The sequence below is a fragment of the Eschrichtius robustus genome, chromosome 10 (assembly GCF_028021215.1).
Source record: "Eschrichtius robustus isolate mEscRob2 chromosome 10, mEscRob2.pri, whole genome shotgun sequence".
Classification (NCBI taxonomy): domain Eukaryota; kingdom Metazoa; phylum Chordata; class Mammalia; order Artiodactyla; family Eschrichtiidae; genus Eschrichtius; species Eschrichtius robustus.
Genome location: NC_090833.1, coordinates 9262836 through 9287156, shown reverse-complemented (window position 1 = coordinate 9287156; position 24321 = coordinate 9262836). Strand labels below are relative to the sequence as shown.

At 49.2% G+C, this 24321-nt stretch overlaps 1 protein-coding gene across 3 annotated transcripts in view; it reads left to right on the top strand.

Annotated features, from left to right (window-relative positions):
* Positions 1–24321, top strand: part of MVB12B (multivesicular body subunit 12B) — a 182122-nt gene that overhangs the window by 94940 nt on the left and 62861 nt on the right. For all 3 annotated transcript variants that reach the window (XR_011075188.1, XM_068553280.1, XM_068553281.1), the window contains one exon: positions 9938–10032. Coding sequence is in view for 2 of the 3 variants with exons in the window: in XM_068553280.1 (XP_068409381.1) it covers positions 9938–10032 (95 nt within the window). In the remaining variant the exon portion in view is untranslated. The remainder of the gene's footprint in view (positions 1–9937; positions 10033–24321) is intronic.

The window sequence follows — 24321 nt, the reverse complement described above, 5'->3', positions numbered from 1 at the left end:
GCCATATGTACTCTTTTTGATCTTTCTTATTTTACTTAGCATCATTATCTTGAGGTTATCCAGTTTGCATGTATCACTAGTTCCTTTTTGATTGCTGAGTAGTACCCATTGTATGGCTAGACCACAATATGTTTATCCAGTCACTTGATACTGGACATTTGGCTTGTTTTCAGTTTTTTACTTTTTACATATAAAGCTGCTTGGTACATTTGTATACAAATTATATGCTTTTGTTTCTCTTGGGTAAAAATCTACAAGTGTAATGGCTGTCTTGTACCATAGGGTACGTTGAACTTTTTAAGAAACTACAGACTGTTTTCTGAAGTGGTTGTACCATTTTATATTCCTACCAACAGTGCATAAGAGTTCTAATTGCTCCTCAGTAATGTAGGAGCAATTAGTAATATCTCACTGTGGTTTTAATCTGCATTTCCCTAATGACTAGTGATGTTGAACATTTTTTTCATGTGCTGATTTACCATTTGTATATTTTCTTTAGTGAATTGTCTGTTCAAATCATATGGTCTTTTTTAAATTGGCTTGTTAGTCTTCTATTAGGTTGTAAGTTCTGGATATATCCTAGTTATAAGTAAGGTATGTGTTTGCAAATATTTTCTTCGGGTCTGTGGTTTGCCTTTCCATTTTTGTAACAGCATCTTCTGAATAACAAGAGTTTTAAATGTTGGTGAAGTCCAATATATCGATTTTTTTTTTTCTGGAAGAGTTTTGGTTTTTTGTGTCCTATTTAAGAAGTCTTTGACAAACCTAAGGTCACAAAGATTTTCTCCTGTCTTTTCTCTGAGAAGAGGCCATGCTATGTCTGGTCAATCAAGATGTGTTTAAATAAAAAGTATCAAACCCCGGGGCCTGGACTTAATAATTTACCCTTTCCTTTTCCTCTTTTCTAGAATAGTTCTGTGAATCTCTTGGGTTATTTTATGTATGTATGTGGTGTGAGGTAAGCGTCAAGGTTCTCTTTTTTTGTGTGTGGCTATTCAGTTGTTCTAGCACCATTTGTTGAAAAGATTACTGTTTCCCAGTTTAATTGTCTTGGCACCTTTGTTGAATATCAATTGATCGTATATGTGTGAGTCTGTTTTTGGACTGTCTATCTGTTCTGTTGATCTATATGTCTGTGTTTATGCCAGTACCACACTGTCTTGATTACTGTAGCTTTACACTAAGTCTTGAAATTAGGTAGTCTTGAAATCAGGATTTATTTGGCAGTGAGTCTCTATTGATTTTACTTGGAATGTTGGAAGCCCTATTGGCTTCTGTATTTTGTTGTTTGTTGTTTAGTTGGTTTTTAATCAGGCAAGCTTTAAACTGTTTTTTATTGTTACTTCTCTTTTAATTGTTCTGATTTCTTTCTAACACCTAGAATATTTAGATTGGTCTTAGTTCTCCATATTTATCATATTTTTCCTCAACATTGTCATCTCTGTGTTCTTTCCTTCTCTGCATTCTGGAAAATAGTGGGGGGTTTATCCACGATACTGCTGATTCAGTTTGGGGGATTTTATTTCTGCATTATTTCTAATGCAGATAGCTTTTTCTGTATCCTACAGTACATTTTTTTCCCAGAGGTAATGTTCTTTTTATCTTGTTGTGTGACATTTTTTACAGGCCCTCGTGAGGATATATATTTCTAGACTGAGTGTTGGCCAAAGGGCAGGATGTGTGAGTTGCTCCTTCCCTCCCCTCCTCTCCCTTGGGCGCTCATTGTTTGGTGGTAATCTTCTGAACCTTCATTACCTTTCTCTGTTCTCATTAGTTTTTGTAGACCCTTGGTGACTGGAGTCTGGCTAGAGCCACGTCTGACCCTACAAGTCATATAGTCCTGATGTCTTTTTAGGGCATGTATCATTTCATCCTTCTAGTTTGAATTATTTTCAGTATTTTAAATATTTTCAACTAATGATTCTTTTTTTTTTTAATTAATTAATTTATTTATTTTTGGCTGTGTTGGGTCTTCATTTCTGTGCGAGGACTTTCTGTAGTTGCGGCAAGCGGGGGCCACTCTTCATCGTGGTGCGCGGGCCTCTCACTGACGCGGCGTCTCTTGTTGCGGAGCACAGGCTCCAGACGCGCAGGCTCAGTAGTTGTGGCTCACGGGTCCAGTTGCTCCGCGGCATGTGGGATCTTCCCAGACCAGGGCTCGAACCCGTGTCCCCTGCATTGGCAGGCAGACTCTCAACCACTGCGCCACCAGGGAAGCCCTCAACTAATGATTCTTTATACCAGTGAAAGTGAGTAAACAAATGTTATTTCTCATTATTTGGGTGATATACTGTTTAAATATCTAGAGTAGTCTGTCATTCTGACTCAGAGGAGCCTTGTGTCTAAGGAACATCCTGACCCAGAGGTAGTACAACCAGACATCTGCCTCCACAGAGTTACATTTAACACATTGTCCTAGAAGAGTGGTTTTCAAACTTTTGGGTCTAGGACTTTAATAGTCTTAAAAATTGAGGATTCCATCCTGCTGGAGAAAAAACAAAATGAGGATTCAAAAGAGCTTTTGTTGATGTGGGTTATGTTTATCTATATTTACCTTATTAAAAATTAAAACTGAGAAAAATGTAAAACACGAGACAGAGTGATGACATCCTCATAAGCTTCTGGAAGTTTTTTCTGTCTGCTCGTGAGAGGATGAGAGGGAAAAAGGCAAGTGATGTCTTAGTGTTATTATGAAAGTAGTGGTGACCTCGTGGACTCCCTGAGAGAGTCTGAGGAACCCCTGGAGGTCCCTGGAGCACGCATGGAAAACTGCTGCCGCACGCAGAAGGTGGTTCTGATATAGCCAGAAAACAGAATGGGAATTGTGATTTAACACCACAAAATTTGTTGGTTGCAAGTGTGTGTGTGTGTGTGTGTGTGTGTGTGTGTGTGTGCGCGTGCGCAGGAGGTGGAAGATAGAAGTGACATCTGTCTCTAACCATGAGTCCACCTCTGCCGTACCAGCCACGGGCCCCTCAGCGCTGCCCTCCAACAGTTTGAGAGGCGAGCCGGCATCGCGGCTGCGTGGGCAGAGCCATCTTCATTACATGTGGCCACTGGGTTCGGAAGATTAATGGTAACATTTTAAAAATTCACACAGACCTGGAATCAGCACTAGAAAATACAGATTTAAATTAACAAGGAAAAAGCAGAATCCCATCAAAGGAAATAAATCGTGCTGGCAACTAGTGTCACATAATAAAATGTATTCTATAACTGAAGGGCTTTTATATGGAGCTGTCTGCGGCTTAGTGGCCATGTTAATTGAATAAGGTGCCAAAGACTGACCTGGGGGAAAAAAACGGAATTTCCCTCAGCCTCTATTTAGCCGGAGCTGTGGTTGGCAGCACATGCGATGCTGGCCTATTTGTTACAGAACAGCCAGCGCCCGTGCAGAGAGACGTGATGGCTTGCAGGGTGTGCCCTGTCTTCTCTGGGCCACTCTGGGGGTGGGGGACAGGGAGGAAAGCTTGGTAAAGCTGCCCTAGGATTCAGGGGCTGTCCTAGTTGGAATTCTCTGGTTACCAAACAGATTTTGGAATCATGATCCATCATTTGAGTCAAGTGGCAGAAATTGCTGGCCTCTAACGGTCAGTCCCCTGTTCCAGTGGTCCAAGACCTACTGGGGATGGTACCAGAGGGTCTTCATCTCTAGGTGCCACCCCAGGTAGAGCCAATTTCCTGAGTTCTTGGGTTTACTTCTCCTTGGCCTGCTGGTGATCTTTATGAACTCTCTTAAAATCTAAAATACACTCTTCTAGATCAACAGAGTGATCTAGAGGGATCACAGAGTGATCAACAACTTTGGGGCCCATTGAAATGACTCCACTGAAATTGCTGTCTGGGTGGGTCCCAGCCAGCATCATGGTCATGGACTTTGTCTCAGCCTTGTTTGATACTCGTTCTTGTAACTCCCCTGGCTTAGGTGCTTCAGAAAAGCTGAGTGTTTAGTGGCCATGTTCTACTGAAGTGCCTGGCTTCTTCTTTCTTTCCTCATCCAGCATCACCCAGTGCCATGAGTGGCGCATCCCTTTAATCTTACTAGATCATCAGGTTACGGGCAATAAGCCAAAGAGTGTTGGGTTAACTGATTATAATTCCAAATGTAAAAATAAGGGTTTTATATTTTTTCTCAGTAGGCGCTATGGTAATGGGCACGAGCTCAGGCTATTAAGTAGTCTCTAAAATATTTTAAGTGACTGTAAAATATTTTATCAGATGGCTGTACTGTAATTTTTTAAGCAGTCCCCTATTATTTGATATTTAATTTGATTCCATTTTTTGGCTTTATAAGCAATGCCATGACGAAGGTAATTCCTATAAGTTTCCCCAAATGATCTCTAATTGCAGGTCAGAACTGGATTCATTGGTTCATTCAACAGCATTAGGTAACCTTACAGGGTTCTCCCTAATAATTTTTAAGTGCCCACTGTGTGCAGGGCACTGTTGTAGGCACTAAGGATACGGTGGAAAGAGGAAGTGTCACGGAGATCGTGTCCTAGTGACACATAAACAAATTGACAGTCCTGTTAAGCGGGAAGGGCTCAGCAGAAAGGGAAGTGAGTGTCGAGGGGGCACGCCACCAGAGAGAGGTGGGGTGCTTCCCCAGGGGTGCCTGAGGGAAGCAGGAACAGCAAGTGCAGAGGCCCCAAAGAGGGAATGCGAGTGAGGGAAGGAGGGGACCAAAAGCAGCTGGTGAGGGTGGAAGGTGTGAGTGCAGGGACCACAGACAAGCCCAGGTCAGAGAGGAGGGATGGGCCAGAACTGGCAGGACCTGCCAGCTGTGGGGCAGCTCAGGTTTCATTCTAACGCAGCGGGAAGGTACAGGCGTTTCATAGTGGTCTTGTACTGAGGCCCTCGCGAGCGGGGCTTAAAACAGCGCCGGGGGGTGGGGGGGCAGGAAGGGGAAGAAGCAGAGCAGGAATCGTACTGCCACGTGCTTGGCACGTCCTGGTGCTGTGCTGTCGGCTCTGCCTGCGTCTGTGCACTGGGAGGCAACACCCCCTTGCTGAAGGGCACCCAGCCCCTGCTGGTGGCGCTGGGATTTGAACCTATGTCGGGTGGACTCTGGGCTCGGTACTCTTCACCACTACACCAGCACTGCCTCCACTGGGTGTCCAAATCGGCCTGTAGCTTTTCCCTTTTTCCCATATTAGAGGGACTGGGACCTGTGAGGGTCACTGAGCTAGTAAGTGGCAGACAGGTCGAGTCCCTGGCATCATCGGTTTCCCCGGGCCTCTCAGGGTGGACCCCAGATTCCTGGTTGAGTGATCTCACTCCGTGTACCTGATGGTGAAGACAACCCGTCAGGGCAGCTTTAAGATGACGGTGGTAACCTCCAGAGGACACGTGGACCGGCCTGCTCACGAATTCTAGCTCGCTTCCGGCAGCTTCGTCTCGGAGGGCCTCAGTTTCCTGTTCTGTTAACTGAAAGTGATTGTTCCTGCCTAAAAAGGTTGCTGAGAGGATTAGGCAAGGTGACATAGGTGAAGGAACCCAGCCCAGCACCTGGCAGGTGGGTCCCCACCAGATGCCGAGGAATTAGAACCTCATTTCGCTCTGAGGCTCGGCTGACTGCAGGGCCGTTCGTGTCCGTCCTCACTTTCAGGCTGATAGGAGGTTGAGCGCCCCTGGGCCACTTCTCCTTCAGCAGGGGACTTTTTCGTTTGATTTAACCACAGGTGATCTGTCCCCTCGGCCCAAACTGTCCACTCTCATTAACGGGAGGCCTCGGTGTGCCTTTTCGTTCTCCTGTCCCCACGTCCCTTCCTCCCTATGTCCAGGAACAATAGAAGTGAAAATGCAAAAGCAGCAGCTATTTGTGGTGCAGGGACTCCTCTTCCTACGGCCCTCTCTGGCCGGGGGCCGTCCCACTGTCTGGTCTTAATGCTGCCCCGTCGCCCTCACCGTCAGCCACCAGAGCTGGAGTTTTTGGCAACCTGATTTCAATTTGATGGATTCCTATTGAACAATTGGTCTGTAAAAGAGTCAGGCCTGCAACTTGAATTCTCTTTTAATTTCCCATTTACCACATCAGCCCCACATTGTCTCTCATATGTGATCAGAAACTTTTTCTTTTTTTTCCCTTGTAAATTCCTGGTTGCTGCCGCCACTGACTTCTTACGTCATACCTGTTTTCCTCCGTAGCAGAGGGGAGTGGGATGTGTGGTGTCATGGGTCTCCCAGAGACCCCCTGAGTCTAACTCAGCAAACACACAGGGGAAAATGCAATGGTAGAGGCAACAGCAGTTCATGTCTGAAAAGATCCAGGGGTTTTAATGCCGTAGGTTCAACACTCGATTTGTTCAACGGCCATTTGTTCAGTGATTGTCTACCCTGGGGAAGAAATTGTCCTGGAAAATGGGGTACCAACTTGACCTGATCTGGTCCTGCTCTTGAGAAGGTGTCTTGGGATAACTGGAGTGAGAGAGGACGCACAGACACCCAATCTAGCCTGGGACAAGCCCAGCAAGGGTTTTACCAAATGAGGATGAATGGAGTCTTGAAGGACGAACGGGAGTTTGAGGAGGAGGGAAGGAGGAAATGGGGATTCTAGGAGGAGGGAGTGGGGTGGCTAAAGAATCAGGCTGAGGCGGGAAAAACCGTGGCAGATTCAGAGATGTACAAGACTTTCACTCTTCCTGGTGGAGGGAGGGGTAAGCAGTGACAAGAGAGTCTGGAGAGGTGGGCTGGTGTGTGAGGACGGCTAAAACCAGGGTACAGATGTGGGTTAGGTTGCCCAGGGTAAGTGTGTGGAGTGAGAGAACACACTAAACCAGAACCCTTGCCGACAGCAACCCTCACGAGGTTGGAGGAGGAGCCAGGAGGGGCTGCTGCGAGACAGAAGGAACGAGGCCAGGGGAGGAGGAGTTGCAGAGTGGGGTCAGCCAGGCAAAACCTGTTGCCCCAGAAAGGCAGGCAGTTTCGGCCAGGAGGTCCCTGTGGACAGGGCAGCTAAGGAGCCGGGCGGCTTGATTCTCTAGCATACACTTCTTAAGTTCCGTGGGCCGTAGAATTACCCCAAAACTGTGCATTTAGAGGGTCACAGCAGGTGGTATTGACGGGAACTGTGGAGTCTGCACGCAGTAGGTGCCGCATAATTGCTTGCAGTTCCATGACAGTCCTCATCGTGATTGGCTGCTCTGTTCCCAGCTCCCGTGGCATCTCAGTTTTTTCCCTCACTTTCCCGCAAGCAGGTCTTTTTTTAAAATTGTAAATTGGATCTCGTCACTTCTCTGCTTACAAACCCTTCAGGATAAAGTCAGAGCTTTGTGTGGGGTCCTGGGTGCCGTGGCCCCGAAGCTCTCTTCAGCCTGGTCCCCTACCCTCTCCCTAGCCTTCAGGCCCTGACCACCCCGGCCTCCTTCCTCCTCAGCCAGACCTCCTGCTGCTTAGGAGATGCCCCAGAGCCCCTGCCTGCCTCACCCCTCCACCCCTGCCCATCCCCAGTTCCCCACCGGATCAGCACTTCCTCGGGGGAGTGGAGAGCCTTCCTGCTTGCCCTGCGTCAGCCGCTGCTCCTGTAACTTCATGGACGTGTTTGTGTCCCTTGCTGCAGGGTGAGCTCTGCAAAAACAGCGATCCTGCCTGTCCTGCCGCCCCAAGTCCCCCCCCTCCCCCGCCATCTGGGTTGATGTGGGCCAGGGCTTGCTCAGCCATCTCTGACAGCTGCATAGCTGGGCTGACCCTGTCTTCTCATCCAAGGAGGAGGCCCTCTGTGCAGTCACCCAGGTGCACCTGTCGTCCGAGGTTCAGCCAACACGCCACCTCCTCTGCGAGCTTCCTGGAGCGGCTGTCGCACCGTGCAGATGTTCCGTGTCCTTAGTTAGGTGGGATGCACCTTCTTAGGGCTCTCGGGGCCCAGCAGTCTCGGGGTGTGGGTTCTTTCCCGGCTCGTGGAAAAGCCCTCGGCGTACAGCGGGTGCAGTGCCGACACCTGCCCCCCGCCAGCTTCTCGTGTGTGCGGCCAGTGCATCGCATGGGGCCCCGCGCTCAGGAGGGCCCCGCGCTTGGTTTAACGCTCTGCTGTCGCCATCTTGAAATTCTTAATGATACTTGACAGGCCCCCCCCATGGTTTTGCACCGGGCCCTTTGCCTGCCTTGCGGGGGCGACGTGCGGGACCACGAGAGAACCCTGGGATCTGTAGACCCCGGGGCCCAGCTCAGGGCGAGCCCTCCCTGCAGGGTCGCCTGTCACCATCTTAGCGCTGCTCACCCATAACCACAGTCAGTAACTCATTCTTCTGTTTGCTCAGCTTCATTGACTAAGTGCTGTGGTCAGAGGCATCGATCAACTGCGTAAAAACGCTCTGCAGCTGCTCCTCCTCCTCCCAGGGTTCCCGGACGCGGCCTGTCTTCAGAGGCACTGCTGGGGCTTGTCCGAGAGATGTCTGGGCTGCACCCAAGGCCCACGGAACCAGACTCCCCGGAGCTGGGACTGTGAATCTCTATGGTTAGCGGTAGTGCCTGCCTCTGTGCTGGGACGGGCGGAACGGAGTGTGAGAACCTCCGTCCAAGCGGATGAGCCCTTGGTGTGGCGTTTGGTGTCCTCTCGGTCTGGCCCCGGCTTTGTCTCCCACAGGCAGCCTAACCCTGCAGCAGAGTCAGCGCTCCCTGACTGCCGTCGCTCCCGTCTCCTCCTGTAAGACCGGCAACCTCCTCTGAGGCGGTGTCCCCGGAAGCCCCGCCCGCCTGCTTTCGTGCTCACTCAGCACGGGGGTTTTTAATTCTCCTCCGAGCACGTGTCCTGTTGCACAGTGGCTTGTTCCTGCCCTGTTGTCCCCCCAGCCTGAGAGCTCCTTGCAGGGGGTAGCTCACCTCTGCATCCTCAGTTCATCAGGATTGAGCCGTGGACACAGGACTCGCGCTCAGCAAGGCCCCACTCCCTGGTCCAGCTGGCCGGCCGGTGGCAGAGATGTTTGCTCCTCCGGGGCCTGTGGGAACAGGCCCTGCCCAGAGTCATTCTGGGAGGTCACGCGTTTGTTGTATGGAAAGGGCAGCACGTAGAACGTAAGCTTTCTTTACGGGATCATTACCCACCCCTGTTCCGTTTTAGAAATGACCGTGTGTGACCAGAGCTCAGGCTACTGAGCTACTTCAAACCAACCCCCAGTCACACCACGAAGAGGTAATTGTGTTGCTTTTGTCCCCCAGACCTGTTGGGTTTTAAATGGTTTTCCTATTATTGTAACCTTTCTTCTCGGCATTGGCTAAAGGCAGCTGATGACCGCAACAAGCGGATTATGTGTTTTGATCGAATACCTGCTTATGTGTGGGCATCATGAGCCTTAATGGCCAACACCTGCGCCATAAAAGACGAGCTGGGTCGATGGAAGGTACTTTCTGAGCACCTACTGTGTGCTCCCACCTGAGGGGGACACGCGGACACAGCAGTTCAGGGGAACGTGCCATTGTGGTTCTCAGTGGGTGTTCGTTTCCTGGACACACATGGTAATAACACCTAACGCCTTCGTTCACAAAGTGCTTCCTGGGCTGTCACCCTCCACAGCCCCGCGGGACAGGCGTGGAAGCCACTGGGTGGGTAATGGGACCAAGACAACAGGACAAACCAAGTCCTCTGCTCAGAGCTGAGTGTCCTGGTCCCACTGGTGCACTTTGCCCAGTGGGTAGAGGTCAGGATTCAATCACCCACTTCCTCGGAGCACCTGCCACATCACTTAAGGCTTGGGAAACCCTTTCTTCCTCTTGGATGTCCTTCCCCGTATGGAAAAAGGTGGCCACTGATGTCTGGAAACTTCTGAGTTCCTAGGGGGACTCGAGCTGGTGGGGCAGCTCAAGTCCTGCTTGAGAAGGCGGAGGTCCCCAGGACTGCCCGCTTCCCGTGCTCTGTGTGCTGTCGGTGGCGCCTGTGCTTTCTGAGCTGTGGGGACTGCTCCGTGCACCCTGTAACCTCCTTTTTCTCCTCTGTCTTTCTCAGGCACATCTCCCTCACGCTCCCTGCTACCTTCCGAGGCAGGAACAGCGCTCGGGCTGACTACGAGTACCAGCACTCCAGTCTGTATGCCATCTCAGGTACGTGGGGCCGCTGCGAAGGGCCCGCTAGCGCGTCTGTGTCCCAGGCACCGCCTCCCGCTACGTGTTTCCTGGCTGCTAATGGCATCTGTGTGTCTTGCCTCTCTTTTTACCCCTGCAGGGGGCCCGTTCCCTGCAGGGACCAGGCCTTCCCTTTCCTCTGTGTCGCCGTAGCACTTAGTGAAGGGCCAGATACTCGGCATGTTTTGAAACTAATGATGAAAAACAATGCGTGGCTTTCACAAGCTTGAAGGGAGGTTTCCAGAGAATAGTCACCACATCGTTCACCTGCCAGATCCAGGGCAGGTTCCCCGCGGGGACTGGGGACCCCGCAGACCTGAGGCCTGGTGCCGCCTGCCCTCGGTATCCACGTCTGTCCTCGTCTCTCATTTCTCAAAGCCAGGTCTGTGACCAGCGGGTGCGCTGGCGTCTCCCCCACCCCCAGCCCCATCGTATGAGTCTGTGATTTCTGAACTCGGCCTTGAAATGGATAGTGTTACCTTGGCAGGAACTTCGTCAGTCCTAGTTTCCTTTTTCAAAAAACTTACAAGCCTTATTACAGAATTGAGATTCATTAGGTGCCTGGCAGGGCAGGTGACTTGCTAAGAGCTGAGGAGACCCACAAACTTGACTCTGGTTATACGGGGCCTCCAGTTGGGGGGTGTTTGTATATAAGGGGGAAATGGCAAATCGGTGCCACTTACCAGCACATACCCTTAATGGTGAGTGACGTTTTGAACACGGGAACATGGCATTCATTCATGTACCATAATGAATCGGTTATTTGAAAGGTAATCTTTTTCTAAAAATTGCAACTTCGGGTTACTAAATAGATGAAATAGAACAATGGTATAATTCGTGTCAGTATTAGTTTTTCTTGTTATGATCACTCCCTAATAGGTTTGGAAGTATAAGCAAAGGCCAGTTGTTCCGTTTCTGGGTGGCGCTCCTGCTGGGAAAGGGGAAGGGGAAGGACAGGGACGTTCTCAAAGCCCTCATCCTGGCTTTTCTCCAGGAGCCAAGCTCCCCAGGGCAGCGGGAACGTGTTGTCTAAGAGAAGCATCTCCAGGGAGAATTTCTTTTGTGCGCTGGCTATTTTCAGCAGAGTCGACAAGGAGCATAACAAGTGTGGAAAGATGACCTATTTTGTAGAAAAGCTGAATATTTCCCCAGATGCCTAGTGGCAGAGTGGTGCAGAATAGGTCTGTGAAATCCAGCAGGGCGGCCCGTTCCGAATGCACATAAGGAAAGCTCAGTCAAAGCAGATGGCCTTTTTCCCCTCCAGCTCGCAAATCTTTTTCCAGCCACGGGGTTCGGCTGCCCCCACCTTACCTGGATTCTCTGATGGCTTTCCCAGCTGTTGACGTTTCTGCAGAGAAGGGCCCACAGAGTGAAATCTCTGGTTTGGCAGGAGTGTTGCTGTCTGCCTCTGGGCCACTGCTTCCTCGCCCCGCGGCTTTGATGAGGTGTTGTCTGGGTTCATTTCAGCTGTTAGTTTAGCAGTACCGAGGTAACAGCCTCAAGACGCAGGGGAAGCCATTCAGAAACTTCCTGTTACATTTACGTAAGTGGCAGTCAATTGGATTTTATCTTCCAAACAGAGGTAGTTGAGGCTGTGGCCCAGGGCAGCAGGCAGCTCGGGCCTCCTCGGTGGTGGCAGCACCAAATTGCCCCGCCAGGGTCCAGGACTGCTTTGTCATGATGCTGCCAGGCATGCCCCGCGGGACCCGCGGGCTCCATGAGGCCTGCAAACTCAGCACTGCGCGGCCGTGGTGCAGCTGGGAAGCCTGCCCAGCGGCAGCCTGCCTGCGAGCCATTCTGGCTAGAAGGGAGCAGAGACCGCCCCTCCCCACCCCCCGTCCCGACAGTATTTGGCACTGAGTGGCATGTCTCAGTTTGGTATTGCGACGTTAAGGTTTCAGTGGTTCACTCCAAAAACAGGCAAGGCAACATGTGCCCCAGCCCCCAGCCCCGTGCACAGTGCCCAAAGCCATGATGTCTGGCGCTCTGCTGGTAGTGGAACGAATCACCAAACTGTTCTCCTCCCGAACCAGCTCTGGCACACGTTCGCTGCGGACGTCAGGCACTGAGCCTTTGGTGCGAACTCCTGGTCTGCTCTGGTTCGTTCCTGAAACCATTTGATTACTGCGCCCCTTGCTTGTGGTCCCTTCCTAAGATAAGTAGGTTTCCAAACAATGTAATTAGAAGTTTGAAGAGCAGCTCACATTTAATTTGAACATATGGTTATTAAAGTAATATGTACTTTTAAATGTTTTCCCAAGGGCATACCTGTTAATATATTCCTCCTGTACCTTTCACTGAGACAGTTCATCTCTGTCCTGCCTGCAGAGGGAGAGACACTGCTCAGAGCTGCCGAGAGACCGGTGGACACAGCATGTAGCTCTGTCCCCAGCACACAGAGGTGCACGTGAAATGGCTGTGGAAGGAAGGGGGGAGGAAGGAAAGCATTTAGCCTAGTGTCTGCCTTGCCTGGGAGCACCCTCTGACCTCTGGGGCAGGTGATCGTCCTGATTTGCTGCTCCAACCCTGCAGTGTCTGGGCCACCATCTCTGAGCAGCCCAGCCCATCTCTGCACGGTGCTCCCGTGTTCAGCGGGGCTGTCTTGCCGTATCTTCATATCCACCCAGCCACCTGGGGTACCACACATCCCGTCAGCGTCGCATGCCGACTGTTCTGCACTGTCCAGCCAGTGGGTAGTTCTCTCTTGCCCACAGAATTGGGGTGAGGAACATCGTGCTGAAATCCTGAGCAGCTTATTCCCTTCTCTGCCATCTTGTACCCTCATCACAATGGCCATGAAGCACACCTTTGATCCGCACACTTCCTCTTCCAGGAATTTCCTCTGGAAAATACAGATGTGCAAAAAAGATTTATCCACAAGGGCGAGCACTGCTGCTTTTTAAATATAATACCCCAAAAAGGGGTGGGGGGTGGATATCGTAAATGTCTAAAATAAAGGCAAGTGGTTAAATTATGAAACATCCATACAGTGGCCTTAACTTTTCAAGCATCAGAAACAGTTCTGATTTAGATAAAAAGATGTGCATGAATGCTGTTAAGTGGACAGCCAGGACATGCAGTGTGATCTCATTTTTAAAAATATATCTAAAGGTCCGGGAAGGTACATGCCAAGGTGTTTAGAGTGGTTTTCACTGGATTTTCCTGCTCTTCTTTTTGTTTCTTTGCGGTGTCTCATTTTTCTGTGATAGCACGTATTGCTCTCCTAAGAAGAAAAAATAGAGGACCGGTGTTAACTTGGCACGCGCTTGGGAAGCCTTGTTGATCCCAGCGATCGCCGTCTCTTCTGAGTGCTCGCTAGTCTTCTGACTCATAATATGCTTTCAGATTCTAGTGGATATCACTTCCAGGCCACAGATCAATAACTATCTTATTATCCCTTTTCGAGGACATGATTTTTTTCTGTTGTTCAGTCCCCTGGAACCTCCGGTCCACTGATGTTCCTCAGAGACCACTGACTTATCCTTTGCGCCCGGTGGCCCTCCAGACACCGACTGAGCTTGAAAGCACCAGGCTGCTCCAGCCGTCCCCTCACCTTTCTTACCCCTCAAATTCCCCATCACCATGTTATTCACTCCCTAGGGTTTGAGGATGGTTTTCCTTGAAAGAGGAGATGAAATAAAATAGTGGGTACCTGGTGTGTCTCACTCTGTAACCTGCATATAGTAGGGTTGGCAAACCACTTTCTAAATTGTCCTTACTTGTGATAAATGGCAGCTCATGGGCTCATGCTTTCCTGGCAATCTTCTTACTGGTGTGTCTCCCTCAGTTACATGCCCTTAAGAGCTTCTCCTGGGAGGACTTGCTGCAGGGCCATGTTGATTTCTCTACATTCTGTCCCAAAGCCCCAGCTCCTAAGTTTCCTTGTCAGAACTTTTAGTGGCTGTTAGTTTTCTTTTAAAGAATATCTCCTCTCTCCTGAACATCTTCTACTTTAGTCCCAGATGATGGTATCCTCCCTTTTTTTTTCCTTATAATTTTTTTAGATGTTTAGGTGTCTGACCGTGTGCTCATTCCTCTTCCACCTATTCCAGAAAGATTTAAGGTAGCTGCAAAAATGCATGTAACAAAGTGAAAACGAAAGGGAAAAAGTAAGAGTGAATGAAAATACAGGATAGCAAAGTAGGTTGCAGCTGTGGGTGAGGCTTTGCACGAAGCGGAGATTCTGGATTTGGTTCTGAGTCAACAGTTTCCTTACAGACAACCTAAAAATAAGCTGGTTGTTCGAGGAGAGCCTAACTATTCCTTTTATGAATTTTTCTTTGTACAGAGGGCCCTGTAAGGTGCTGGGAACAGCAGAACAGCCGCTTTTCCGTGAGTTTGATAAGGACAGACTGTATGGCCATGTGAGGCAGATCCACTCATGTTTAAACCCCTAAAATGTTTGGAAGTTGAGTGAGATGTTTCTTAAGAAATGTTCTTGTGCTGGGCGTCATGTGCCTTAGAGGCTGGGGACCTCGGGGGACGTCAGGAAAGAGGAGCTCCCCGACGTCCTGTCCAACCTGAGGGCCACCTGTGCCGAGGGTCCCTGTAACAAGCAGCTCAGCCCAGAGGCACCAGGATTGCTTTTTCCAACCTAGGAATGTCTTGTCAGCCACGTGGCAGGTTTTACTTAAGGAACAGGTGACAGTAGGTATGGGACACTACGCTGTAAGAGTCTTTTGTTTTTGTGGTGGTTATAAACTGATTTATAGCTCCATGTAAAGAATTTTTACCAAAGAACTTGTTTTTCTCCGTTTTGAAAAAAATTGACACAGTCGTATAAATTAGTACAGTAAAGCAGATGCATATTAAAACCAGCATGTAGGGCTTCCCTGGTGGCACAGTGGTTGAGAATCTGCCTGCCAACGCAGGGGACATGGGTTCGAGCCCTGGTCTGGGAAGATCCCACATGTCGCGGAGCAACTGGGCCCGTGAGCCACAGTTACTGAGCCTGCGCGTCTGGAGCCTGTGCTCCACAACAAGAGAGGCCGCGTCAGTGAGAGGCCCGCGCACCGTGATGAAGAGTGGCCCCCGCTTGCCACAACTAGAGAAAGCCCTCGCACAGAAGCGATAGACCCAACACAGCCATAAACAAATAAATAAATTAAAAAAGAAAAAAAACCAGCATGTAATAAAACCAAAAATCTCCAGCTCAGCCCACAGTTTCAGGATGAGCCACGTGCAGAAGTGCGCTGAGGCCTCGTGGTGCGGGGAAGCACCTTTTAGCGCCTGACATCTTCATCTGTCTATCAGCACCAGGCTGGCCACGTGATTTATTTTCTACTTCGTCACTTTTGAGAGTGAAAGGGGCACAGAGTTGCATCAGGACAAAGCCGGAGCCTGGAACCGACCAGGCAGACAGGGGCTGTGGTCACCTTGCCTTTAGCTTTTCTGTTTTTTTCAGGTTTTTTTTGTTTCTGTTTTTGCTTTTGTTTTTTGATTGCTGGAAAAGCCAGCTTATTGCCCTGCACAGCTGTTGCCTCTTAAAAACCAGTCTCTTTTCAAGATGTTTGACATCAGGAAGCATGTGAGAGTGGACAAGCCTGAGTCCATCGGCCGGCAGTTTAGCCACGACACTCGTGCAGAGAGAAGGAGAATTTTATCTGAAACACAGAACCCCGTACGAGCCGTGTAACTCTGACATCAGACCGGGAAAGCGCAAAGCAATTAAAAATAATTAATGATTTCTGAATATCAGCCTTCTCCATGCAGTTTTAATCTAGTCCTCATTTAAATTGGAAGATGGACATTTAATTATCAGTATTATGAAATTCATGATTTATATATTTCATCCAACTGGATAAAATTTCTGCCATCAGCTCTTCATCTTATTATGAAAGAAAATCTGTATATTTCACAGTGTGATCATTTAAAAAACTCATCTGCAGCATACCAAACAACTGCAAACATATTTTCCTTTCATTTCTGGTGATTACATTATTTCTATCTTTTAATTAGGAAAAAAAAAAATCTCACCTGGAATATCGGAAATGAACTTAATACTGTAATGATCATAAAGCACTGCCGGGTCAGAAAATGAAGACCAAAGGGCTAAAACAATAGGGTGTGTGAGAAATGCTGTTCTTTTCTGTGTAAGGTGTTCTAACAGATAGCTGCTCCACACGTCACGTTTATGCTGCAGAGTTTGCGTGTGGGGGGGGGTGTGTGTGTGTTTCTCCTTTTCCCATGCATGTGGGTGAGTGTCAGCCTGCGATTGGGTTGACAACCTCAAAGGAGAGGAAGGGCTGCCAGCTTCTAGTGGAAGCCCCGGAGTGATGTGAATCGCCCCCTGCATTCGCAGGTACCCCTGTGGCCTCTGTCATTAATGGACGTGTTCAAGCAGCTTTTGTGGCCTTGAACTTCAGACCCCTGCTTTCCTTTATCCTCTGATGAGGATTTTCAGACTCACCTAGGACTGGTTGGAGAGGTGGGGGGTGAGCACGTGGGAGGGAGGCAGGGATCCGAGGGAGGAACATCAGTTTGATGCAGCCCCAGATTATAGCATATGGGGAAAATTCCTCAATGAAGTGAAAAAATATTTATAATAACGGTGCTCAAATCAAGGAGGAAATAAGTCATTTTAAAGACATATAAATTTTTATCATCCGCTCTAACAGCCATTGCGTCCCTTGTCTATCCATCTATTCCTGCCCTGACAACAAAGGAAAATAGGATAAGAAAAAGCAGAAATGAATGGGAGCGGGTGGGCACTTTATTGCATAGTGTATCTGTACATCCTGACGTAAAGGTGCAGGTGACAGGTGGCCAGGTTTGCTCTGTACACAACCATGTGTGTGCTGTCAGGCGCTCACACGCTGCCTTGTTTCAATTGATGAATTGCCTGCTTTCTTGATTAAACCTTCCGTCACTTAAGAAACAAAAAGCCTGTGTTTAGATGGCAGAGTGGGACACGTCAAAAAAATCTGTCTCCTTTACCTTTGTGCAGATGTTGGGCACAGACTGTAACATGTATTATTAAAATGAATGTGGCATTTACTGTGCATTATTCCTTTCCTGGGAGAAAGGACTGTAAATTATATGCTAATAATAAGCTTTAACCCTTTCGAAATGCAAAAGATTTAAGAGTGCAAATATTCATGTAGGCCTGGCTAATTGGACGTGCTTTCATACAGCCACTGTGGTCACTGAAGTTAATGAACGGTGTGTGCGGGCAGACACGCAGGGCGCTTGGGAACTCGAGGTGCTCCGCTCTGCAAGTGCCTCTGCTAGGATTTTGCGGAGAGAGACCCTGAAACCCCTTGGCTGGGCTCTGGGTCATCTTACGACAGATGAGGTCCAGAGCCATGTCCAGTCCCCCCGGCGCATCTTCTGGACCTGAGCATCAGGCGTGGTCCTCTGGTGTTCTCCTGTGTCCCCGCTTACGGGGCTGGCTGGGCTCGGGCCCGGCAGGTACCAGGTGTTGGTGCCTCGCACTTGCTGGACCTGGCTTATCAATCCTCAGTCCAGTTGCCCAGGTGGCACACTCATGTCCCCAAAGCACAGCCTCTCAGATCAGACCTTGCATTCTTTCCATACTTCACCTGCCCGGCGTTGGGGCTGTCGGTGGCCAGGCTCCACCTGTCTGGTGTCCCTTCCTCTGTGCCCAGCAGCCGGGGTCGCTCCCTGTGTCCTCACCTTTGTGTCTTTCTGTGCATCTGCCCCTGCCAGTCCCATGGCCCAGGTGGCCCCACCATCTCTTCTCCTTTTCTCTGTTGACCCATCCTTGAAGGCCTGCTCCTACACTACCTCTTCATGAAGCTTGTCTGCGTCCCTTCCAGTCGGGGCTGCTGGTCTCCTCCCACACTGCCTTTGTGTTAGAGCGATTGCACCTGGGAGCATTCTGAGGCAGCAGAGGCTGTGTTTAGAAGAGACGATGGAGGCTGTCTCCAATCCTTTTTGAATCCATGAGGTTGTAATTAAAGGCAAAGAGACCAGAACGACTGTTTACTTCCCTGTTCATTCAGCAGATAGCGCTGCCATGTGCCAGGCGCCGTGTTCCCTCTTCGAGGGAAGCGTGTGGAAGAAGGTTCAGCATGTGACTGACGGGGCGTTTGGGGTCAGAAGCACATGTGGCCATCACGCAGAGCCACTGTGAATGGCCGCACCGCACAACGCATGTGAATGGTTCCTGGCTAGAGCTGTGCAAGGGCCCTGCGTTATGTTACCCTGGGCAAGTCACTCAACGCTAGTTATTCACCCCTGGAAGGTAATACAGTAACCGCCCACTGCCTTCCCAGGATTCTTGTGAGGATCCAGGATATGGACAAGTATGTTATAAATCAGGAAGCAATGCAGGAATGTCACTTCCCTCCATCCTCGCCTCCCCTGCAGGGCTGTGGTCAGAGTAGGAGCCTCTCAAAGGTTTGATGAGAATTATCACTCAGGACACACTGGCGCATCTTCTTAGCCCCGTGCTCCCTTATGTGATTTTATGTGTAAGATTACTTCTCAGCAGTCAGAGTGCTCTGAGTGCTCAGCGAAAACATCTTCCTCGGGCCAGAGAAGCTTGCAGTAAAGGCTCTGGCAGGGCTCGGCTTGGCATCCCCTGGAAACCGAGACCCACTGTCACGCATCGTCACTTAGGCGTTGGCTGCTTTCCGTGGCAGGCAGCCCATGAGCCCTTCTCGGGAAGGTGACAGGATGCTGGCTTGAGGGCGGGAAGGAAAGACGCGCTTGGCAGAGTGAGCTGGAGACTTCCATGAAATCTTCCAACGTGACTTTGCTGTTTTTGGAGGAAAAGTGCTGGTGGGCTGGCTGCCTTCCGCACCAGGCTTTCATTTCTGCTCTTCCTGTGCTCCACCGGCAGGAGAAAGTTACGACTTTTTCCAGTTTCGTCATCGTGAAAAATAAAAATATTATTAGGTGACAGATACTTCAGTGCTCTTAAAAGGTGGCCACCCCCCTGCTGTGCCTTCAGTCTCTCTTCGGTTTTTAGGCACGGCAGAGTGCAGGCGGCGTTGGTTTAATGGGCCACGTCCCCCTCTTAAATCCTCGAGAGAGGCAGCTGAGAGGCAGCGGGAAGAGCCAGGGCAGGAGCCGGAAGAGCCGGGTGCAGGCCCAGCCTCTCCTGCTGACTAGCCCGGTGATGCCAGGCTCGGCGCCGAGCGTTTCTGGATCTAAATGCCCACGTCTCTCGACATCAGTAATTGCAATAACAACATCAGTAATTCAAATGTAACAGTAGTTCAGCTAATATTTTTTGGAAGTTTCCTCTGTGTCAACCGTTGTCTAGTATCTAAGGTAGCGGTGGTAACAGCCGCCTCCCAGGGCTGGGGTTGTGTGGGAAGGAGCCTGTGTGTTTTTCGGGTTGGGATACCTGAGGTGTTACTAGCAAATGTGTACTTATTGACTCCAGACTTCAGAGAAATTCCATCCAAACGCTGTCTTGACTATAAAGTTCCCAGACACGGACAGTTTAGAGAAAAACCAACTTTCTGACACCGTTCTCCCTGCGTGTTTACCTTCTTTGTCTAGTTTTTAAGCAGAAATATGCCTCCATTTCCCCGTCGTAATTCCCTTCCTGGCAGGCAGCATGATTGTGGTCCTTTCTGAAGGCCTAGCCAGGGAAATGCTGAAAACAGAGGGAAGACGCTTAATCCCAGCTCCTCATCTGCTCTTAGCACTTCTTAAGAGGTTTTCTCTGGGGCGAATGAAGTCGTCACGTTTACCAAACACTCCTGCCTAGGAGCAGCTTATATCAGATTAGCCCTTTGTTTCTTTTTCTATCTCTGTCTATCCCTATGTCGCAATAATAGACTATCAGCTGAGAGGGGGAAATGATATAATTAAGGAAAATTCTTTAAACACGTTTAGGGAGCTGAAGTTGTTTTTGCTTTTATTAAAATGGATTGCATTAATTTATTTTAATAATACCTAGCCTTCTTCTAGCACTTACTGTGTACAAGGCTCTGTAGTAAGCCCTTTCCATGCATTTTGTTATTTAATCCCAACAAATCCTTACCAAGAAAACCTTACAGAAAACCTTTAGGATTTGTCCTATTACTACTACTATCTCTATTTTACAGATACAGCACAGCTGCCCGTGTTGCTGAGTTCCTATGTTCAAGCCTTGTTTCGAGCCTCATAAAATAAGTATCTTTATTTTACAGGTGGAGAAACTGAGGTTTGAGAGAGTGATTTACCCACAGTTACACTGCCAGTAAGCGGGAGGGCTGAGATTCAAGCCCATCCAGACCCTAAGCTCCCAGCCCCTACGTGAAGGACGCTCCCTCTGGCTGTGGACCATTTCCCTGCCTTTGTCAACTGAAGTTGGAAGGACACACACACCCAGAGTGGCTCATGGTTTATTAGGTCTCAGTGTTGTTTCAATCTCAGATGATCCCTGGCCCCTCATCTCTGGGACCGCATCAGAGTGAGGGCTTTGATGCTTGACTGGCAGTGACCCCCCAGTCCGCAGGGCAGTGCCAGGAGTGGTGTGACTCCTGTTGGCCGTTGCTGGGCAGAACAGTGAAGAGGTGAGCACACAGCCCCTCACTGAAAGCTGAGTGACCTTAGGCATGCGGCTTCACCTTTCTGGGCCTCAGTTTCCTTGTCTGTTAAATGGGAATGACAGTGGTTTGTAGTGAAGATTAGAACCGTGCCTGGTACATGGAAGGTGCTATAGATGTGTTGATTATGACTGTAGTTATTCCACAGCCCCTCCCTCCCGCCCCTTCTCAGATTCTTTCCCAACCAGGAAAGGGAATACTCCAGATGCTTCAAGGAACCTCCTCTCCATCAGTAGACAAGCCTACTGCTGGTCTTGTGTCGGAGACGGAGACCTTTGTCGGGGGCTAGGGTGGGGTGTGGAGCTCTGGGCATCTGGATGTCCCCTTGCTGTGGCCTTCCATCAGCCCTGTGGTGGCAGTGGGCAGCACAAACACACCATTTCACATCTTGGGACTCAACTGTAGGCGTCTTCTTCCCCTGTCCCAGCTTTCTGGACCCTGCCCACAATAGGGCTCTTATTTGAACTGACAGTCACCTCAGTGCCATCCGCTTTGAAGCTTCATTCTCTAGATCGGGCCTCCTAAGGTGCCAGCCTCTGCTGAGGTTACGGAGCCATTCCAGACCCTGTGCGACCCTCTCCTGAGCTCCTGTTCCCAGCTCCCGTCCTGCTGCCCCCACTGCCTAGGTTCTCCTGCTCCCACGTGGGCCCAGCTCCCAGGCTCCAGCCTGGCTGACTTACGACAGTAGTCACAGGGGATCAGCTTCCAGGTGAGCGTCTTTAAACTCCTGAGGACTTAGTGAGTAAAGGTGTGGGCGTCGGCAGAACTCGGGGAGAGGTTGGATGGCTGCACGGAATTCGGTGCTGAGATCAGGAGTTATCCTCTGTCCGTCACACAGGATGTCAGGACGAACGCATTTAACTGCTAACATTAGGACAAAAGACATTCTGATCTGTTTTGTAGCAGTGAGGCCACCTTTCCTCTGGACAGAATACCTGAATCCATCCGTTGTTGTGCGTTTGGTGTTTGTGTCCTGAATACCCAATGCTTTTTTCCCTCTTTTTATAAATGGCCGGTGGCGGTCTTAACCTTTTATGTTTAAAAACACAATCTTCACTGCTCCAGCCTAGGGTTTGGATGGGATGTATTTGTCACATACCCCGGAGGACGGGGCTCCTAACTCCTCAGATTTGTGTTTTGATTGTCTCTGAGACGGTGAGTGATGCGGAACTCTCCTCCAAGCTTGAGATCCTTTGTTAGAGGGCAGTTTCTCGCGCCTGGCTTGCGTTACAGTGTGAACGACCTCATGATCCACTGGCGAGGCAACATCCATAATTTTGAAGGAGAGAGGAAAGCGTGCCTCGTCGGCCCTAAGCATTGCTCCTGGTGACACACTTAGAAGTACTTAATCGCTTCCTACCTGGAGGCAATAAACTCACCCATCTTTCTGTTCCATTGCCTCCTGTGTTTACCTTAAATGTGCCCTGTGCTAACAAAATGCCAGTGTCACTCCTGTCAGAGGGTCCTTTGGCTCATGAATTACACAGCCCCCACTCACCCTTCTTCTGCCAAAGGTGGTTGGACCTTTTATAGGCCCAACGTGGGCAGCTTCTTTGGCCATAAGCCTCTTGGCTATTCGTGTTGCTTATAAACTTTGGCCGTCTGACTGGTTTCCCAGTTCTAATAAGGGCGACCTGTCTTTGGTTAGAATGTCTGGTTCAGTGCTCAGTTCTCTGCTGGAGTCCAGGGTCCGTCCCAGGAGGTTAGGACCACGAGCCTCATTCACTGGCGTGTGTCCAGGCAGGGCCCGGCCCGCGGGAGGCGCTCGGTGATATTTGTTGTTGGATTGCTTCTTGATATCCACCCTTTGTATCCGCCCTTCCCAGCTGCGTGACTTTGGACAGTTTGTGTAACATTTCACTCGTCTCCTTTTCTGAATCTTGAGGATTAGGGATAATGGATGTGAAGTGCCTTGTACTGAGCAGGCCCCGCAGAGATGGCAGCTGAATGACTGTCACAGACACTGTCGTTCCAGGGAGCGCTGGTCTTAGTCCCCTGCAGTAAGACCCCCACCTCCACCCCGCCTAAAATACAGTCAGGAGGGGCAGCTGGTCCACTAGGCTGGGCCAGAGGGGAACTCACAACTCACACCTGGAGGGACCCTGCCCAGTTCAGGGGACTTCTTGGTGTCATATAAGACCAACCCCCCATCCTAGCTCAGAAATCGGTAATTGCTTGAGATGTAAGTTTGTTACTGGGTAAAACAATTTAAAAGAGAACATCTCAACGTTTAAATGAGCCTCCAATTTTCCCCTTCCCTTCTCATCGAACCAGCTCCGACTGAGAAAGGAGCATATCCGTGCTCAGCCCTCTAAACACTGTGACTTCTTTCTTCTTTGCCTTTTGGTTTGTGGCTCTTTCTTTCCTGCCTCTGTCATCCCAGGACCCTTGAGCCAGAGTCCTTACATAACTGTGAGCCAGGGCTTTGGTTTCAGGGTCCATGAGAGTCACACCACCCACCGAGCACACTGTGAAGGCTTCCCCGCGCTCCAGAGCTGCTGCCAGGCCGGGTCCCGGCTCCAGGGCTTGTGCCGAGGGCTGGCTCGGCAGCCACGGGACACACCATGCACTGAAGACGATCTTTCTTGGGGTTTGGGAGAATAGTTTAAACAACTTTCTTAGATGTCCCCATCTTAGGGGAGGAAGCCAGGGTATCTTTCGATGCTAAGGGACTGCTCCTTTCTTCAGACTACATTTTTTTAAAAAGATACTGTACCTTTTATTTGGATTTAATGAGGACAGACATTTTAATCAGAGGTTAGTCATTTATTTTTTCAAACTATTGTTTTGATTCATCATTTTTGCAGATAATTAAATGGTTCAGTTGGCACAGTGTGTCTACTTTATTAAAACAGGTAATTTTGGAAAAAAAGAGAGAGAGATGCTATTTTTTGGATCACTGCACAAGAATTGCTTTTATCTTCATCTTTGAGCATAGTTTCTGGTTGTTTTGCCAAAAGGCTCTCTCACGTTCAAGCATTTGGTATACTCTCTGGTCTGGGGGGGCTTGCCCTTGAATGATTGGGTTGTTAGCCTTTATGCCCTTTGAACCGGGAGGTGAAGAATAAATTCTGTGCTGTTACCTTTTAGAAAGACTCCTAGGTTTTAATTGGATTGGGGAAAAGAGCCTACAAGTTATGAACTTTGCAGAGCAGCAGTTCTTATGCTAAAAACAGATTAGTTGTAGCCCTCGCAGTGGGTGGAGTTTAAAAGTCAATTACTGCTTGTCCTATTATAATTTACACACCTAGGATTTGAAAAAGTCTGTCACTTGGTATAAAAATGAAAAGGTTACGTGTACTAGTTGGAGTATTCCTGTGACTTTTCATTTGTAAATGCTTTAGCTACACATATTTGTGTGTATGCAACTTGTAGCTGCGGAGTTCTACTATTACTACAGCTGTGAGCAAGATTCTTCAGGAAGAGTAACCTTTAAGATTTCATTCTTTAAATCCATAACCGCTTGGAATATAGTCCTTTGTCTGGCGGTTCATTCCACTTGTAGGCACCGTGGCAGCCCCTGCAGGGCCTTGGGGACACTCCACTCCCGGGTCATGAACCAGTAAGGGATGGCCCTTCAGGGGTCAATTTTTTAAAAACAAATTGCTCACGACGTTTGCCTTCTTTGATTTGCCCATGTTTGCATCCTGAATCCGTTAATTCACTCGTTAAAAGGATTTATTTTAGGTGGACCAATTAAAACTTTGGAAGCTAATTTTTTGCTGAGTAGCACAGACCTCTGGAAGCACAATTTATAACA